General features: G+C 38.7%; 1 protein-coding gene across 1 annotated transcript in view; it reads left to right on the top strand.

Moving 5' to 3' along the window:
- The window catches only part of HAG1 (histone acetyltransferase of the GNAT family 1), an 88,080-nt gene that overhangs the window by 13,191 nt on the left and 53,753 nt on the right, over positions 1 to 21,136 (top strand). The window contains exons 2-3 of the mRNA XM_088960429.1: positions 6,892 to 6,956; positions 8,457 to 8,537. Of these exons, the coding sequence (XP_088816555.1) occupies positions 6,892 to 6,956; positions 8,457 to 8,537 (146 nt within the window). The remainder of the gene's footprint in view (positions 1 to 6,891; positions 6,957 to 8,456; positions 8,538 to 21,136) is intronic.

Below are 21,136 nucleotides of genomic sequence, written 5' to 3'. Positions count from 1 at the left end.
GGACCCTGGAAATATAGACATACATTGAAAGAAATCAGACATCTAGATAGGGAGGTGGGAGCTAGTTTAACCTGTGTTTAAATATCATGTAACAGTATGGCACATTTATCAAAAAAATCATGTAACTGTATGACAGTGGAAGATGCATTGGCTAAACAAGGTATCAGCAGAACAAAATTGTTTAGAGGGATCTTTCCTAGGGAGAAAGAATGCTTTTGTGATGTAAATTAGAAGGGAAGATCTATGGGTTAGGCAGCAATGCTTGCCTAAAAGGTGGAGTGACTAAAATATTTCTCGTAAATTCAACATGTTCTTTTTTTTTTTGAAAGATGGTAAAAAGCTTTACTAAAATATTCCTTCTAAATGCTACACGTTCTTTTCACAAATCAATAAGATAGGTTACAGTTGCCAATCTGAAAAATAAATTTGTATTGTCAAGTTGGCATTGTTAGGATCTTACCTTAACTCTGCCCCTCAAAGTAAGGAACTAAGGATATTAGCAAATAGCAATAGAATTAGTCATGGACAAGGATCAAAATACCGATACAGGCTAATATGTCGGTTGGGGCGTATCGGCCTGTATCTTAGCTTGTTTTTTATTTATATTTTATTTTTTTCCAATCTGGTTCAGAGGAGTTGGTTTAAGGCCCGTCTGCCCCCTGAACCAGGTCACACCCTGAAACAACCCCTGTAGAGGCGTATTGGTGGCCTCCCTTTACGATATGTATCGAAATTTTGATCCTTGGTCATGGAGGCTATGCCCCCCCTCCCCCCCAATATTACAAGTCTGCTAACGACCTCTGAATCAATTCCCCATCCAAGTACTTATAATCTTAGTATCCCTCCAGAATTACTCACTCAGGGTTTCTATGGGTTTGGAACTCTGAATGACTAAAAAAAAGAATTAGCCACTCAGAGTTCCAAACCCATAGAAACTGACAATTGAAATCCCTCAAAGAGAATTAAATTATAATTTTATTAAAAAGAAAACAGAACAAGAGATCACCTGAAAGGAGAAAGAAACACTATGCAACAATGAAAACCCAATCTCCAAGCAAAGCAAAGAACCAACTCACCCATCCCAAAAAAAAAAATCCAAATTAGAAAGTCCTTCAATGCCACACAACTTCTGAAACTAACACCAATTTCTTCTTCCCACAATCTTCAGCTCCCACCTTGCACTCTTGCATGTGTAATGAGAAATACTGGCCTCTACTTTTGAGTCATTCAAATCTTTATCCACTTACTCCACGGCTTTCTTTGCTTGGCAAGAATTTATCACTATTCTCTTATTAATCACTTAATCTTCTTCACCTTCTCCACCTTCTTATGAGGACTAACCCCAAATAGACCCTCTTTCAACTGAGCAAAAGCTTTTGAATCTTGGGTTGCTTTTTGATTTTTTTTTTGACATTTAAAGTGTTTGACTGTATTAGAAATCTTCTCAACTGCCCCCTGAACTTCATCCTTGGATTTATCACTCAAAGAACCTCCCCATGTGAATCCATTATTGTAACTTCTTTGCCTTCTCCTGAAATCCTACTCTTCTTTTCCCTGAGGAATCTGAACAGACATTTTCAAAAAGTGTTCTCCCAAATCCAAGATCATTGTATGGGATCTTTGATGAGAAGGAGAGGAGCGAGATCATTGTATGGGATTGCTTAATTATAGAGCCATTAATTGGGTAAAGATCCTGGAACTATTTTCTCTATTCTCCTTTGATGATTTATGGAGAAATTGGGAAGCGGTTGCCAAAAGCTCTAGTACAAGACCTAAACCATCAGCAGAATGGAAACCCCCTCAAGAGGGTATCGTTAAGCTCAACTTTGATGGCAGCAGTTTAGGCAATCCGGGTCCTTTGGGTGTTGGGGGAGTGTTTAGAAATACTGAGGGGCTAATCATTGCTTTATACTCTGGCCCTATGGCTATAGGAGTAGGGCACTCAGTCAATGCAGAAATTCAAGCAGTGCTACAAGGAGCTGAATTTGCCAAGGAACTGAACTGTGAACAGTGTTAATTGAACGTGATTCCAAGTTTGTGATCCGGTGGTTAAAAGATCCAGAAACAACAGCCTGGTCCTATAAAGGAGCTTTACGAAGATTCAAATGGCTAACTACAAACATGCCAGTCCAATTACAATGGGAAAGAAGATCAGCAAATGGGTTAGCAGATTCATTAGCTAAACAAGGGGTGCATAGGAATCAGATGTTTTGGGCTAAACTGTAATTTTTGCTTTAATCTGAGGCTGCATCTTGTGCCTCATCTTGGGAATTTTCTCTGTGCATCTTTTATGCTTTTAATCTATTAATAAATTCACTCATTATTCATAAAAAAAAATCCGATTGGGTTAGACTACATGACGATCATTGTTATTGTTAATTCTGAATATGCTCTAAGGACCAGAGTTTTCAATTGAATATTTATCAAAATTCAGCTAGATGGTGTATCTAAAGGGGTTTTATACATATTCCTCCATCACCAATTCTGATAATGCCTGAATGACCAGAGTTCCCCATTGAATATTTATAAAAATCAGCTGGAGAGTGTATTTAGAGGGGGTTATGCATACTCCTCTATCTTAAGTCTGTGAGGGGTAGATCTCAGCACAGCATTCCACTCTCTAAGCACTGCCTCAACTATAATGCATATATGCCATAATGCTCCCAAAGATATCAAATGTCTACACCTAGTGAATGATGTATCTTCCAAGCTCTGGCATCCTTTCATTTTCCTGAACTGTTCTGGCATTTCTTCCTTTCAAGCTAATCTAAGAACAAGATGAAGTTAAACTCTCTATGTAATCTTCCCTGCTTCCTCCTCCCTGAGTCAAATTCTAAAGGGGTGGTTATGCCATGTCCCGAGAAAGCAAAGGATGTCTGATATGTAACAAGTGCACTAACATCATATCTCAAAAAATTCAAGGAAATGGTCTTGAATCTGAATTGCAAGGCTGCAATGGAAGAACATTGTTGACTCCCAAATCTAAGCCATCATACCTCATCTAATGGATAGTTTTTTCCCTTTCTGGAAGTTGGAAATTCTTTTCTTTAGTTTTCACATATGTTCATATGTTGCATTTGATTGGTATTCAATGAGAAAAGATGATTATGCCATTTCTCAAGAAAGCAAGGATTTTTTTGATTGATAACTTTGCATCCAAAGGTCCCTAGGCAGCCTTGCTGCTTTGTCCCATGTTTCCATTAAGTTTACAATCATGGGTTTGGGTCTCTAAATTTCCCCACTCCCCCCACTGCTGCCTATCTCTTGCTACTCCTTGTTTGGCCAAGACATCTGCAAAACAATTTGCAGATCTGAGTCCATCTAAATTGAGCTCTCAATTCTCTAGCCAGTTGCCACAGTTCCCTTAGAATATGTCTAAACTGTCAAGGACCACACATATATCCTTGAAATTCAATAGCCTCCCTATTTGACCCCTTGGTACAGTTAGAGTAGTTATTATCTTTGTTTAGTCTCCTTGTCAGCTTGTCCTATATAGGTCCTGAGTGGAGTGCTAGGATCAGCCTGCTGCTATTCTGGAATACTCCTTCAATACCTGATACTTTTGGGTTCCAAACACTGTTTCCATCAAAGTTCAACTTGATTGGCTGCTGCAATGGGGGTGACTAAGTGCAAGAGATAGTTGAGCATGATGAAGTGGAGTTAGCAATGTGAAGCCACCTCCCAAGATATCTTATGTAGGGAAATGTGCAAACATGGGTAGAACCTTTATGTGGTGAGCCACCTTAACCATAATACTCTCAATAATTGCTTTCTTGGTGCAAGCTTATTCCTTGAAGATCATTGCATTCTTTTCCTCCCATGACACTACAGGGTGCAGTGCTAGCACACCTCCACAGTACGCTACCTTTTTTTTTGATTGGATTGAAGTAGTCTTGGAATATCTGTTCTACACTATCAGGAGTCTCCTACCTACAACCAAATAGAGAAAACACCTTAGCCCAGCCCGACTTGGCCCATGATGACCTCCTATCCATAGTTTTCAAGGCGCCAAGGTGAGCTAGGTGACAAGGGGGTGCCTTGTAGCCTAGTTGCCTTGGCGATGGATTTTTTTTATGTAGAAAACATGGTAGTTCCCTAGGTACTATAACCATATTTCCTTAAGAATTATTCATAATTTTCATAAGAAAAGTATAGAGTTCATGTTAAAGTATAGAAAATCAACATATTCATCAGAAGAAAAGAAAATGTGTAGTAGTAGTAGAAAATGTGTTGATTAGTCAAAATTTTAAGTTCTTCCTTACTTATTTGTTCAGGTTTTAAAGTCTTTGGGGGTTTAATACACATTTAGCAATGTTTATATTGATTAAACCCTAACAAATAAGAAAATAATAAAAAGAAATTATTATATAAACACACAAAATGAATATTTTAGTTTAATAGTGCCTATTTTATAATTATAATGTAAAAAAATAAAGAATAAAAAAGTATTTTATAATACATTAGTACAAAACTGTTTGGCGATTAGGCGAGGCGAGCCTCAAAGGGTGCCTTGTCACCCAGGTGTCACCTTGACAACTATGCTCCTATCCTTTTTTTTTGATAAATAACTTTATGCATTTCATTGGAGGGTCTCCCTTACTACTTAGCTTCAATATACATCCAAATTTCAGCTCAATGTGGCTGTTTGATCAACAGAAATTAAGTTATGCAAAATCTGCCCAGAAGTTGGTCTATTAAACATTGTCAGTCCCGTTTTGCAACTTGAATTTCTTTAGTTCTTTGTCATTACTTGCTTAAACCTTTCTTCTTTAAACCCTTTGGATTGTTACCCTTTCTCTGTAATACTGGAGTCGTTTTGAAGGAGAGAGAATAATTTTTATAACAATTCTAGGGCACTTCCAAGAATATTTAGGGATATTCCATTGCCATTTTGGACTGGGTTTTGGTCCTTAGTATTGTCAGTCACAAAGTTGAGGCTGGTGAGCAGTGGATCACCTGGCCACAACTAGGTGCCTGCATATAAAAAAATTTGGGTGTTGTTAGCTTGTTTCCCTAGCTGGTGTAGCAGGTAGAAAACATTTAAAGTGACCTCACAGTCATACAAGAATCAAACACTGAAACTAAGTAAAATTAAAACAATGCTATATTGCCTAGGAATAACTAGTTGATGGATCTCTACTCTTTGTGTGTGTTAAATAAAAAGGATAGAAGAAAACAAATAAGTGAAGGGATGGGGCCCTTGTTATTTTGAAAGAGTAGATGTGAGCAAGGTTTAAAAATATCACAATGTATTGGGCCATATCGGCCGACACATACCGTTCCGATAAGAAACCGATAGGTCTGATACACGGAACGTGTAAAAATCATGTGTTCAGTTTCTTTTCATATGTATCGGTCGATATGGGCCCGTATCGGGCTGTTTTAGATCTGTATTGGTCGATACAAGCCCAAAACAGGCCAGTACAAACTGAATCGTATTGGTTCCCCTTGTTCCATTAATTTCATTAATTTATATTTAATACCGAACCTCTCTCATTAATGTCGTTTATTGCTCCTATATTTAAGTCTAACTTCTTCATTAATTAGTTAATTACTCCTTTAAGGCAAATTTAAATTTAAATTTGAATTTTAGCGCCTAATTACAATTCTCTCGTTAATTCTATTAATTAATGATTTTCTCTCATTAATTTCGTTTTGTTAGTGTAAAAACTACAAATATTAACAATAGAAAGACTTGAACCCTGGTCATTAGATTTTAATGCCCATAATTTCGCCACTAAACCACTCCGATTTGTTTGTTGTAGTTATATGCATTTTTAGTTTTAAATCAATTTTCTCTTTTCTTAGTTGTGCTTATTAATAAATGCTGAAATTAATTATTAAAATTTATATACTAATAAATATTAAGATAATTATATTGGTTATTTGAAAATTGATGTATATACATTCACATTTTAGTTTTTTTTTTTGCTTTTTTCACATTTTAGTTATTCCATCATTTTTCAGTGGTTACTAATTATATCTCGATATGTCACATTTTATATGAACATTAAGTTATGGTTTTTTTACATTTAAACGACTTATTTACAATCATATAAACTTGTAAGTATTGTTAATAATATAAATTTTTTATGATTTATTTGAATTTTCTAACATATTTATGCGTATCTTGATTTTTCGTCTATATCCATGCGTATCCAAAATGTATCCTGATACATCTCTTAAAATTGTCTTTCCGATACTTTGAACCTTTGATGTGAGTTGTAGAGAAAGGAAAAAATTGAAAAAGTAGAGGATGTAGTCTGGTCACAATTGGAAAGGTTGAGAGAAGTGATTACAGAGTATTTAAAAGGAGCAAAGGAAATGGCAAAGCCCATTGTATAGCTCTTTAAGTTCAGGTTTGGTCTTTTATGATGCCTTTTTACACTCACCTTATTTATACAAAATGATATGATTTAGCTGTACTGCACCTAAAATTATTACACTTTACACATGAAAATTGAGGCGAGGGACAAAGTGATCCCTGAAAAATGCCTTCATGCCCAGGCATTGTTTAGGTGCCTGCCTAGGGATTACCTTGACAACTATGTTATAGATATGAGCCCTACGGATTCCTATTTTTGGTTTTAAGTTGTATGGGGCTGGTAATATTGTATTTTTTATCTGATTTATATTTCATACTTTTGGGTCTTCCATTTTGTATGTTTTTTGCACTTTTATTTTATTCTTATTAATGAAATACTCATCATTACCAGTTACCCATCAAATGAGAAGTTGCTAAGATATGAATTATGTTATAATTCTAATGAAATTGATTTCCTGAATTATTGATACAAAAAGATATGAACTATGTTATAGTTGAGATATTATTTTAATAAGCGTTATAATTGAATTTTTATCATAATGTTAACTATTTGCAATTCTTCTCAGGAAGAAGCGGGACGACTCAAGTTTGTGTGCCTGAGCAATGATGGAGTTGATCAACATATGGTTTGGTATTCATTTTTTCTTCTTTAAAGATCATATATGTAAATTTAATATCATAATTTGTTATTTTCTTTCTGTTTAACAAAGTAATAGTAATGCTTTTTCTAGTTTTTATTATTTAACTTATCGAGCAGTTACCCAGTAATTCTTCATTTCATATTAAAAGTTTAAAAGAAAAACTTAAAATAAAGTAAACACGAGAGGAACATAACAGTAAGATAAGGAGGCAGAATTGGAAAAAGGGAGCAGAAAAGAATGAATCAGTTAATCAGTAATTCTTTATTTCAGATTAAAAGAATAAAAGACCTCCCCCAGACGTGGCAAGCCTTTTTGACCAAGCTTTTTTAGGCAACCGAAGAGACGTTGAATATTAATGTGGAGAGCCGAGAGCCACAAGAGTAGCAATCTTATGGTCAGTTTGGGAAGAAAGGAACAATAGGATCTTTAAAGGAGTGGAGAAATCCAAGGAGGAAATTGCAGAATGAATAACCATTATGACTATTCAATGGTTGAAAACTTTGGGTTTGTTTAAAGACTTCTTAGGTGAAGATATTTATAGGAATTAGGGAGTGGTGGCATCTACAACTTCCATAAAATCTACTGTGCTGGAATTGTGGTCCCCACCAACACAACAAAGAGTGAAACTGAACTTTGACGGGAGTTCTAGAGGTAACTTGGGCCCTTCAGGTATAGGGGGAGTATTCAGAGATGAAAACAGCTGAGTTGTGGTTATGTTTTTGGGGACAATAGGAGTGGGGGACTCATTGAGAGCGGAGGTGATAGCCTTGCTTCAAGGTGTAAGATATGCAAAACAATTGGGGTTACACCAAATTGAGATAGAGGGGGACTCTAAATTGTTGATTGATTGGCTGCAATCTGGTAAGTTGGGAGCCTGGATTTATAGACAGCGCATAAGGGAAATCCTTAATACAACAATTGGTGCATACTTCAAATGGACAAGGAGATCAGCCAATGGTTTAGCTGATACATTGGCTATGCAAGAGACTGTGAGGGAGAGAATGTTTTGGGCAGTTTTGTAAGAAAGATTACTGGGGACTTAACACCTGTTTAGGGGTTGACAGTTGTACTTAATTCTGGAAAGTTGTACTTAAGTTGTATTAATGAAGTTACCGTTTCCAATAAAAAAGAATAAAAGAAAAACTGAAAAGAAAGTAGAAAAGAGAGGAACAAAGCAGTAAGCAAAGGGGAGAGAACAGAGAATTAGAAAAGGGGAGCGGAAAAGAATAAATCTGCCGCTCAATCATTAGATTTTATACTAGGTTTAAAAGTGTGGCACAATGATCAAATTGCCCTCCCACCCTATACTTCATATGAACAATATAACATAATAGAACCTGACAGTAAAAGGGTAACAATAAAATAAATAAATGAAATAGATTAACTAGGGAGTAGGGACTGCAGATAAAATTTAATCTGCTGCATCATGGCAACAGGGCATTTCTTAGCAGTTTGACTTATGCATTCTTTCTGACTTTCTCTTGCCTTAGGTTGATAGGATTGAAGAATATCTTTGCTAGACAACTACCAAATATGCCCAAGGAATATATTGTTCGTCTTGTTATGGACAGGTATGTTCTATTTAATCTTACTAAATGGGTTCAGTAACTATGTGGCTTTGCTTGCTTTTATAGATATAATCATTTGTCTGTTTACTTCTTTCTTAGAATTCTCTTCTCCATTTATCTATCTTTTAGATATTTCCATTTTCACTATTCACCAAGAAAATTAAGCTTGACCTTGATCCTCTATTGGTAGTAGACTAGTAGTATTGTTGGATAGTAAGCCTGTTTCTTGTTGGAAGGCTGTCAAAGGGGATGGCCCTCTCTACTCTCTAGACTTTGCCATGGTTAGCTTGGTGCAACTTTTGGCTAAGGCCAATGTTGAATAAGGTCTAGCTCAAGACCTGACCATGACTTATAAGTGACAAGGAAAGTAGGGGAGGAAGAAATTGGAGGGGTTATCTTTCAAAATAGGTGGACCTAAAGATTCTTTCATTAGAGGCCTAGGGTCGGGGAGATGGAGAGTAGTGATGAGTGAGGCTCTATAAAGGTGGAAGGCAGGGGTGGTTCAGTTCTTATCCAGGAACCAAAACTAGAGAAAGTGGATTCATATTTACTTCGAAGTGTATGGGGGAAGGGGCAGGTGAATTGGGTGGGGAAACTAGCAGTGGGAAGTGCAGGAGGTATCTTATCCTTATGGAATCCTCTAAGATATAAAAGTGTATCTCACAAAGTCGGGGAGCACTCAGTTACAGTGGTGTTTGAAATGCAAGGGGGTCTTAGTTGCCAATACAAACATCTATGGTCTGGATGCTGATAGAGAGGCAAAGATTTTGGGAGGAACTGGGTGAGATGAGTAACCTTACGATCCCATTGGTGGTTGGTGGTGAGTTCAACCTTATCAGATTTCTTGAAGAAAAGAAAGGAGGGACATGGGGTAGGTGACAGGGGGGCACCTTGTCAGATTTCTTGAAGAAAAGAAAGGAGTTCAACCTTATGATCCCATGGGTGGTTGGTAGTGAGTTCAAGGCGCCAAGGTGAGGCTAGGCGACAGGGGGGCGCCTTGAACTCACTACCATGTATCCTATGGCAGTTCCCTAGGTTCTATAACCATATTTCCTTAATAATTATCCATAATTTTCATAAGAAAGGTATAAACGTCATGTTAAAATAAAGAAAATCAACATATTCCAACCTATTCATGAGAAGAAAAATAAGAATGTGTTAGTGTCGATAATATAAGGGCAGATTAGTCTTTTTATTTATGTTTAATATGAGGTGTAATGTTAAGTGATGTGTTCCATACTAAAGTAGGGGCGCAAGAATGAATTTGTTTTTGTTATAGAAAGCTATAAATATAACCTGGCTGACTAGAGAGATGAGATTTTTCTCTCTAGTTCGAACCAGCCTTTCTTTTTTTTCTCTCTCTCTCCCTCTCTCCCTCTCTTCACTCTTTTCCTCTCTTCCTCTCTCTTCTCTCCCTCTCTCTTTTCTATCTTTTCTTCTCTATTATTCTGAAACTAACGGGTACACATATCTGAACTTTATCATGGTATAAGAGTGAGGTTAGATCAGTTCAGATCTGTGCAGTCTCCTACGCACCCTAGCTGAGTACTTTGCAGATTTCTCTCAGGTTTCTTGGAGTTTGATAAAAAGACTGAAAAGGAGTGGTTGTTTTTTACTTCTGGAGGTTTTAATGCCTCTGTTTGATTGTGGTGTGGTGGTTTCAGGTGGCCGGTAGGAAACCCTCCGATGGACTGAAGAGTGTTAATACAGTAGTTTTGTGGTCTATGTTCAGATGTGGTTCAGATAGGTGGTTGAAGGTCTAGTACCAAATGTGTGGAGTGCTGGTGTGATATCCTTGTGTGTGATGGTTTCTTGTGTGGTGCTGAAAGTGGAGAATAGTGGTGATTACCATTGCTGAAACCTGTGATAGTGAATGTTTCAGCAATGGTCAGCTGTAAGAGTGAAACAGTGGTGATCGTCCATCTATAGGAGTGTAGTGTGGTGATTGTTGGTGAGTTAGGGTAACATATTAGTCTGAGAAGAAGAACATAATGTTTTTTGGCAGCTATAGAAGACAGTACTGAACACTAGTCTGTTATGATTCCTTCTGATTACTTGAATGTGCAAATGACCTCCATCAAACTGAATGGAGAAAATTATGTGCCTTGGGCTAAATTTGTGGAAGTGTTTCTCAGAGCTAACAAGAAAGTAAAGCATGTGAGAGAAGACTAACCCCTAGTTGACTCTTAGGAGTACAGTGATTGGATACAAGAAGATGTACAAATTATGACTTGGGTATGTAACAGCATGGAACCTAAGATTAGTGTGAACTTCATGCTCTTAGACACAACCAAGGGGATTTGGGATCATGCAAAGAAGCTTTATTCAGGGCAGGACAATACCACTAGGGTATACCAGCTCTATCAAGAGTATTTTAATCTGCATCAGGGTAATCAAAGTCTTGAGGTGCTAGCCTGAAAAACCTAAGGAATGAGTTGAATGTGTATCACCCCCTTCCATTTGATGTCAAAATTCAGCAATAACAGAGAGAGCAACTTGATGTAATCAGATTTTTGGTGGGATTGAAGTCTGAATATGAACCGGTGAGAACACAGATACTAGGTGGGTCTGCCCTCCCTTCCCTTGAAGAGGTGTGGAGAAATATTCTACAGGAGATGGGGTACTCAATTGGCCCACCGATGAAGCTTTATTGTGACAACCAAACTGCAGTCCACATCTCCTCTAATCCAGTTTTTCATGAGAGAACAAAACACATAGAAGTTGATTGTCACTTTGTGAGAGAGAAGGTCCTTAGTGGAGTAATAAGTATAGCATATGCTAACATAGGAAACCAATGGGCAGATCTGTTCACCAAAGGGTTGAGTCGGGCAAGAGTGGACTACATATGTAACAAGCTTGGATTATATGATATATATTCACCAGTTTGAGGGGGAGTGTTAGTGTCAATTATATAAGGGTAGATTAGTCTTTTTGTTTATGTTTAATATGAGGTGTAATGTTAAGTGATGTGTCTCATACTTAAGTAGGGGCACAAGAGTCAATTTGTTTTTGTTATAGAAAGCTATAAATATAACCTGGCCGACTAGAGAGATGAGATTTTTCTCTCTAGTCCAAACCAGCCCTTCTTTCTTCTCTCCCTCTCTTCACTCTTCTGCTCTCATCCTCTCTCTTCTCTCCCTCTCTCTTTTCCATCTTTTCTTCTCTATTATTCTGAAACTAACAGGTACACGGATCTGAACTTTATTAGAAAGAAAAGAAAATAAAAAAATATAGGGGCTGAACCCCTATTTCTGTTATAGGAAAAGAAGAAAAGAAAAGGTGTTGATTAGACAACATTTTAAGTTCTTCCTTATTGGTTCAGGTTTTGAAGTCTTTGATGGTTCAATACAATATTTAGCGATGCTTGTGTTGATTAAACCCTAACAAATAAGAAAATAATAAAAAGAAATTAGTTTATAAACACACAATATAATTATTTTAGTTTATTAATGTCTATTTTATGATTATAACCTCAAAAAATTAAGAATATAAAAGTTTTCTATAACACACTGTAGAAAATTGCTGGGCAATTAGGTGAGCCGAGCAACTAAGGGCGCCTTGTCACCTAGGAATTGCCTTAACAACTATGGCAGAGGTTTAGAGCTATGGGGACTTCACAGACTTCGTCAACAGATTCGAGCTGGTGGATTTGCCTCTTTTATGTGAACAATTCACGTGGACAAACAACCAGGAAAATCTAGTGTTGGTCAAGCTGGATAGATTCTTAATCTCATCCACCTGGGAATATATGTTTCCAGGGACTAAACAGGAAGCTCTTCCACGACCTCTCTCGGACCGTTGTCCTATTCAGCTGACATATAGCAGACAGATGAGCAAGCAGGCGTATTTCAGATTAGATAACGGCTGGCTTGAAGAAGAGGATTTGATGATGCTAATTGCAGCTGATTGAAGGTACGTGTTCATTTGTGCTGGCAAAGAAACTTGGAGCAATCAAATCTGCTATAAAGAACTGGAAGGTAAGAAAATCCCAGTCAGCGGAGCAAGAGAAGCAAAAATGCCTTGAGCTGATTAAGGAAATCGATAACTTCGAAGAGCAAAGGCCCCTATCTGAAGAGGAAAGGTGAAAGTGAGATGAAGTGAAGGTTATCTTTGACAGGTTAGCTTATAAGGATGAAATACATTGGCATCAAAGAGAAAAGATGAAATGGCTAAAGGTGGGGGATAGAAACTCCAGATTCTTTCATAGGATGGCTAACACTTGACACAGGCTCAATAGTATAAGCAGATTGGAAAATGAAGGGCAGGTTGGGGAACAAATGATTGACCGAATAGTATTCAAACCATTGCCTATAATTTTTATATGGAATCTTGGCATCACCAGCCTCTTCCAGACGGGGTGCAAGTTAAGTGCATCAATGAGGTTCAGAAGAGGGACTTGGAAAAACCTTTTTCTGAAGAAGAGATATGGGATGCTGTGAAGAAGATGGATACTGATAAATCTCTGGGCCCTGATGGTCTAACAATTTTATTCTATAAAAAGTGCTGGGATGTTATCCAGGTTGATGTATTGAAAGCTATACAGTATTTCCATGATTCTGTGTCGATGGTTAGAAGTCTGAATGCTACTTTTATTAGTTTAATTCTGAAGCTGAAAGGGGCAGTATATCTCAAAGATTTTAGACCAATAAGCTTACTGAATAGTTTTTATAAGCTTCTAGCCAAGGTGCTCTTAGAAAGATAGAAAAAGGTGTTGGGAAGTGTAATCTTGGAAAATCAGTGTGCCTTTGTTGGAGGTAGACAAATTCTGGATGGTGTTTTGGTGGCTAATGAGGTCATTGGTTCTAGAAGTAGGGGTGGAAAACCAGGGGTGCTTTGCAAGATTGACCTAGAAAAATCCTATGATCATTTAAATTGGCGGTGCTTGAATTTCATCCTAGAAAAAATTAACTTTGGACAAAAGTAGAGAAACTGGATGAAGGTTTGTAAGTACTCCCCTAAATTTTCTGTATTGGTAAATGGAAAGGCTTCTGGCTTCTTCAAAAGTTCAAGAGGCATTCGCCAAGGTGGTCCTTTATCTCTCCTCTTATTCCTTTGTGTAATGGAGGTCCTGACCCAATTTATTAATAATGCGGGCCAGGCTTGTCTCTGGGAGAGCTTCGAAATAATTCCTGGAGGTGAGAAAGTCAATGTTCTTCATTTTGCTGATGACACTTAATGTTTCATTGATGCTTCTTTTTCTCAGCTGGAAATGTTAGTGGGGATTTTCTGTTGGTTTGAGGTGGTAACAGGGCTGAAGATGAATCTGGCAAAGTCCTCTCTCATTCCTGTGGGCAGAATTGAGGAGCTAGATGTTTGGGCAGAGGAGCTGGGATGCAGGGTGGATAGTCTTCCTACTAATTACCTGGGACTACTGCTGGGTCCTAAGTGCCTATCCTCAACAATTTGGGTTCCTGTCTTGGAAAGAATAGAAAGAAAACTTGCTTTGTGTAAGGGTAAGTATCTGACAAAAGGGGAAGAGTAACCTTGATTAAAAGTACTCTCGCAAATCACCTTATTATCTTTCCCTTTTCCCTATTCCGAGTAAAGTGGCTAAGAGAATTGAGAAATTGCAAAGGGAATTTTTGTGGAAAGGGTGGGAGGACGAGAAGAAAATTCATGTGGTGGCTTGAAATCAGATTTGTGCTCCTCGGAGTTCAGGTGGTGTGGGACTGAGAAGAATAAAATCTTTCAATATGACTTTAATGGGAAAGTGGATTTGGAGTTGAAGAAAATAGTTGGTGGAGGAAGCTCATTGCAGCAAAGTACGGCCTTCAATCTGGAGGGTGGATGACTGCTATTGAGCTCCCCTCCTATGGGTGCTCTTTATGGAAAGCTATTATGAAAGTTCTTCCTAGTTTCCTTAAGGGGATGGATTTTAAAGTGGGAGATGGTTTCAGAATTTGCTTCTGGAAGGACAGATGATTAGACGATGCAACTTTGGAGTACAAAGTTCCTCTTTTATTCTCCTTGGCTTTTAACAAAGAGGCCACGATTGTCGAGTCTTTTGAGCTGGTCAGAGGAGAAGTGGTTTGGAATTTTGGAGTACAAAGTTCCTCTTTTATTCTCCTTGGCTGATAACAAAGAGGCCATGGTTGTCGAGTCTTTTGAGCTGGTCAGAGGAGAAGTGGTTTGGAATTCCAGATTCCATAGAGCTTTTCAAGATTGTGAAGTGGAAGAGGTGGTTAATCTTCTTAATTGCCTAAACACTTTCTATTTTGACCCTCGGTCAAATTATCAGTGGGCCTGGAAATGGTATGCAGATGGGAAGTTTTTGGTTAAATCCTTTGCTGATGGCTTAAATGATTTGAGGGAACAGAGTTTCCCTTTAAACAAGTTTGGATTCGCTCCTCTCTTCCAAAATTAATTTCTTGGTTTGGGCATCAACCCTTGGGAAATGTCTAACAAGAAGTAACTTGGCTAGAAGGGGAATCATCTTAGAAGATCTGAGTTGTGGGATATGTCATATGTGGTCAAGAAGAGGAGTCCATTGACCATTTTTGCATCCATTGTTTGGTTGTCTGGAGGATATGGTCTCATTTCTTGCAAGCCGTTGGCATCTGTTGGGTTATGCCAGGCTCGGTGAAGAATCTTCTGCACAGTTGGTACCTCCAAGGTTTATCTAAAAAAGGCAAATGCATTTGGAGGACTATTCCAGCGGTTGTGATCAGTACTATTTGGTCAGAGAGAAATGATAGATTATTTAGAAATCAAAAAAAGTCCTGATGTGCTGTTTCTTTGTACTGTTGATAGGATAGCTTCTTGGTTATTGGCTGTGCCTGAATTTAGTAACCAGAACATATTTCTGGTTCTAATTTCAGTAAGTGTGTAGGATCCTTGATCTTTATCTCAGGAGGATGACTGTTTGTCTCCCCTCTGGTTGTATGTTGTACTTCCAATGAATAAAATTACCTTACCTTTTTCCAAAAACAATTGACAAATGGAAATGAGTATTAGCAATAAAGAAAGTGGGAGAGGGAAATGAGAAAGAAAAAGCGAAAGAAGTGGTGGGGGTGGAAGATTCCAGTGTGTTTAGGAGGAAGAGAAATTATTGGACAAAGCCAAATTTTAACACTTCTCAGACAACTTCAGATGGTGAGAATCTGGTAGGGGAATATGGTTCAAGTGAGTTTGGTAAAGATGAAATTTGTGTAGATGAGAATCACCAAGTCGAGAAAGCAATTGACTTGGAAAAGATTGTGAATGAAGAGGTGGAGGTCAACAAAATCTTAGGTTTTTGTTTTTATTGGACGAGAGGAATTTGCAAGGAAAACTTTTGAAAAGTTAGAAGGAAGATTTGAAATACCTCAAACAAGGTTCAAAGTATCGAAAACACAAGGTGTATCGAAAAGCCAATTTTAAGAGACGTATCGGGATATGCTTTAGATTCACATGGATACAGAAAGAAAATCAAGATACGTATCAATATGCTAGAAAACTCAAACAGATCCTAAAAAACATATTAATAACTGTAATCATTCATGGAGAGAGAGAGAAAGAGAAGAGGAAGATACGATTGAGAGAAAAGAAAACCTTACCCTGGCTGCCACCAGCTCATTATTTATATTAACTTAATATAAAAAGAATAGAAATTACAAGTATGCCCCTGGCGACACTCCCTAGAAACAAACTAATAAGAAAGAAAGAAAATAACTAACTGACAACATCTTAAGAGGACAACCCACTAACAACAACTATAAAAATAACAATTAAACTCACAACACTCCCCCTCATGTTGGGCTGAATATGTCTATCATGCCCAGCTTGTCACATAACTCATTGTGCCACGAGTATGGAAGCCCTTTTGTGAGGACATCAGCGAGTTGTTCCTTGGAGTTGACATAAGGGATGCAGATTTCCCTTTTTTCTAATTTTTCCCTTATGAAGTGTTTGTCCACCTTAATGTGCTTGGTCCTCTCATGTAGGACAGGGTTGTTGGTGATGTTTATGACTGCCTTGTTGTCACAGCAAAGAGACATTGGATTGTGCACAACAACTCCAAGCTCCCCTAGAAGATTCTTTAGCCAAAGGACTTTAGCCACCCCATATGCCATAGTTCTATATTCAGCTTCAGCACTTGACCTTGCTACCACACTTTGTTTCTTGCTTTTCCAGGTCACTAGGTTTCCTCCCACAAATATGCAATACCCACTCGTGGACTTTCTGTCATCCACAACACCTGCTCAATCAACATCTGTAAAGACTTCCACCTTTAGGTGATTATGTTTACTGGATAGTAGACTTGTTCCGGGATACTTTTTCAATTATCTAAGAACTCTCTTTGCTGCCTCCATGTGTGGTTTCTTAGGAGAGTGCATGAATTGGCTTAGAACCCCAACTGAATAGGCAATATCTGGACGGGTCATGGACAAATAAATCAGCTTCCCCACTAACATTTGGAACTGTTTCACATCTTTCAGAGGTTCATCATCACAATCACCCAACTTGTGGTTAACATCCACGGGAGTATCTACTGGCCTTGCACCTGATTTGCCTGTGTCTTGTAATAGATCAATGGTGTATTTCCTTTGAGAAATGAAGATACCCTTTTCTGAGCGGGCGACTTCAATTCCAAGGAAATACTTCAGGGGACGTAAATCATTTACTTCAAATTTAGATGCAAGGAATTGTTTCAATTTTTGTATTTCTGAACTCTAACTTCCTATAATGATGATATCATCCACATACACTATCAATACAACAACTTGTTGCTGACATCTCTTCACAAAGAGTGTATGATCAGACTGGCATTGTTTGAAGCACATCTATTGAACTGCCATGTGAAACTTACTGAACCAAGCTTTGGGAGATTGTTTTAAACCATAAAGAGACTTTCTCAGCTTGCACACCTTATTTTCACTTCCCTTGGCACGGAATCCAGGGGGTTGAACTATGTATACTTCCTCCTCTAAGTCACCATTCAAAAAATCATTCTTTATGTCCAGTTGATGCAATTCCCAGTCAAAATTAGTAGCTAATGACAGGAGAACCCTAATTGAGTTCATCTTAGCTACTGGAGCAAAAGTCTCATCATAGTCAACCTCGTAGACTTGAGTGTACCCTTTGGCTACTAATCTTGCTTTGTACCTTTCAACTGTTCCGTCTGCCTTGTGTTTAACCGTAAACACCCTCTTACACCCCACGGGGTCTTTCCCCTTTGGAAGATCCATTAATTCCCAAGTTTGATTTTTATGAAGAGCATTAATCTCCTTCATGGCATCTGTCCATTCGGGGCATTTTAAGGCTTCTTCCACATTTTTGGGAACAAGGATGCAATCAATTGTAGATAGAAAGGCTCGGTATGAGGGGGAAATGTGATCATAGGAGACAAACTGGGTAATGGGGTGTTTGGTAGTGCATGACCTGACTTCCTTTCTTTGAGCAATAGGAATGTCAAGGTCATCCACAGTAGGAGTAGGGGTATCAATAGGTGCAACAAGGATTGGATTTATCTCCTGGGAGTCTAACGGTGTTGGTTGCTCAATGTTTGGCTGCTCCACATCTCTATCACATTGCTGATCTCTACGACGTGTACGTTGGAAGACACGAAAGGGAGCAAGGTCCGGAATAGAAGGAAGAGAGACTTGGTAGACCTGAACCTGCTTCTCTTCCACACTACTACTCTCCCCCTGAGGAGAAGCAGGGAAGAATGGCTCAGACTCAAAGAAGGACACATCCATAGACACAAAAAACTTATGACTAATAGGATCAAAGCACCAATACCCTTTTTGAGAGGAGGGATACCCCAGAAAGATACAAGGAATGGATCGAGGGTCTAACTTACCTCGAGACGGAGACAAGTCATGGACAAAGGCACAACAACCAAAAACTCTCATGGGAATGGAAAATACGGGGGACTAAGGGAACAATAATTGACGAGGGGCCATGTAGTTCAGCACTTTGGAGGGCATGCGATTGATGACATAAGCAATTGCAAGTATAGCATCCATCCAAAACCTTTTTGGAACATTCATGTGTAACATCATCCCACGAGCTACCTCAAGGAGGTGTCTGTTTTTTCTTTCTGCAACACCATTTTGTTGTTGTGTTCTGGCGCATGTGCTCCTATGAATAGATCCGTGGGAGACAAAGAACTCATTGAGTTCACCATGTAAGTATTCTTTTGCATTGTCGGATTGGAAGATCTGTATTTCAACATGAAACTGCGTAAATACCATCCTCTGGAAGTCTTTTACAATCTTTGGAACTTTGTCTCTACTATGCATAGGGAATACCCATGTATAGCGAGAGTAGTCATCGATCAATGTGATAAAGTAGTTATATCCGCTCTCAGAGATTACAATAGTAGGCCCCCATACATCAGAATATACAACATGAAAAGGAACGCTTGATGTTTTATTATTTGAGTGAAAAGTTGTTCTACATTGTTTGCTCAACTGACACGTTTAACACTGGAACTCTGACACTGAACATGACCTAAATAAAACCGGAAACAAAGAATTTACTATTTCAAAAGAAACATGATCTAACCGACTATGCCACAAAAAATTTGACTCTTGTGGTCCTTTGTGATGATTGAGAGAGAGAGAGAGAGAGTGGTACGGATGATAGAAAGTAGAGGCAAAAAACTCAGTATTGGCAGCCGCCAGTTTTCTATTTATATTACTTTATAAAGAGGCAAAAATACAAGTATGCCCCTGGTGGCATATCCTAGAATAAGAACAATAAGAAAAGAAGAAAAGAAAGTAAACTGAAACTGTCCGACTAACATCAATTACTGGAACACTCAAGCCTTACAGCACTCCCCCTCAAGTTGGGCTGAAGATGTCTATCATGCCCAGCTTATCACATAGCTCATTGTGCCGCGAACATGGAAGCCCTTTTGTGAGGACATCAACAAGTTGTTCCTTGGTGTTGACATAAGGGATACAAATTTCCCTTTTTTCCAGTTTCTCTCTTATGAAGTGCTTTTCCACCTCAATATGCTTAGTCCTCTCATGCAGGACCGGGTTGCTGGCGATGTTTATTGCAGCCTTGTTGTCACAGTAAAGTGACATAGGATTATGAACAGCAACCCCAAGCTCACCTAGGAGGTTCTTTAGCCAAAGGACTTCAGCCACCCCATGTGCCATGGCTCTATACTCAGCTTCAACACTTGATCTTGCTACCACACTTTGCTTCTTGCTCTTCCGGATCACCAGATTTCCTCCCACAAATGTGCAATACCCACTAGTGGACTTTCTATCATCCACTGCTCCTGCCTAATCAACATCTATAAAGACTTTCACCTTCAGGTGATGTGATCATAGGAAACAAAGTGGGTAATCGGGTGTTTGGTAGTGCACGACCTGACTCCCTTTCGTTGAGCAATAGGGATGTCTAGGTTGTCCACAATGGGAGAAGGGTTAGGGGTTGGACTTACCTCCTGGGATTCTGATGATGTCAGTTGCTCAGTGTTCGACTGCTCCGCATTTCTATCACACTGCTGATCTCTCTGACGAGTACATTGGAAGACACGGAAGGGAGTGAGGTCTGGAATAGAAGGAAGGGACACCTGAACCTGCTTCTCCTCTTCCACACTACGGCTCTCCCCCTGAGGAGGGAAGAATGGCTCGGACTCAAAGAAGGACACATCCATAGACACAAAATATTTACGACTAACTGGATCAAAACACCGATACCCCTTTTGAGAGGATGGGTACCCCAAGAAGACACAAGGAATGGACCGAGGATCTAACTTACCTCTGGATGGAGACAAATCGTGGACAAAGGCCCGACAACCAAAGACTCTCATGGGGATGGAAAATAAAGGAGATTGAGGGTACAATAACTGGTGAGGGGCCATGTAATTTAATACTCTGGAGGGCATGCGGTTGATGACATGCGCAACTGTAAGTATAGCATCCACCCAAAACAACTTTGGGACATTCATATGGAACATCATCCCGCGGGCTATCTCAAGGAGGTGTCTGTTTTTTCTTTCTGCAACCCCATTTTACTGTGGTGTTCTGGCGCATGAGCTTCTATGAATAGACCCATGGGAGGTGAAGAACTCATTTAGTTCCCCATGGAAGTATTCCTTCGCATTATCGGATTGGTAGATCTGTATTTCAACATGAAACTGTGTAAACACCATCCTCTGGAAGTCTTGCACTATCTTTGGAACCTCGTCTCTGCTACACATAGGGATTACCCATGTATAGCGAGAGTAATCATCAATCAATGTAATAAAATATCGATATCCACCCTCAGAGGTTACATTTGTAGGCCCCCATACATCAGAATACACAATATGAAAAGGAACATTTGATCTTTTATTGCTGGAATGAAAGGTTGTTCTACATTGTTTACTCAACTGACACATTTGACACATGAAATCTGACACTGAACACGACTTAAATAAAAGTGGAAACAAACATTTTATTACTTCAAAAGAAACATGACCTAAACGGCTGTGCCACAACAAAATTTGACTCTTATTTGACTGACTATGTGACTCTGAGGATGACACAGAAAGACCAGCTTTGTTGTCGAGAATGTAGAGGCCATCCACCAGGCTTCCTCTACCAATCGTCCTCCCAGAAGTTAGGTCCTGAAAGACACATGAATCAACAAAAAATGTTACACTACAGTTTAAAGAACTT

This window comes from Nelumbo lutea, chromosome 1 (assembly GCF_056320005.1).
Source record: "Nelumbo lutea isolate HS-2025 chromosome 1, American lotus-T2T, whole genome shotgun sequence".
NCBI lineage: Eukaryota > Viridiplantae > Streptophyta > Magnoliopsida > Proteales > Nelumbonaceae > Nelumbo > Nelumbo lutea.
The sequence above is the reverse complement of the archived record's forward strand: the minus strand, read 5'-3'. Positions and strand labels throughout refer to the sequence as shown.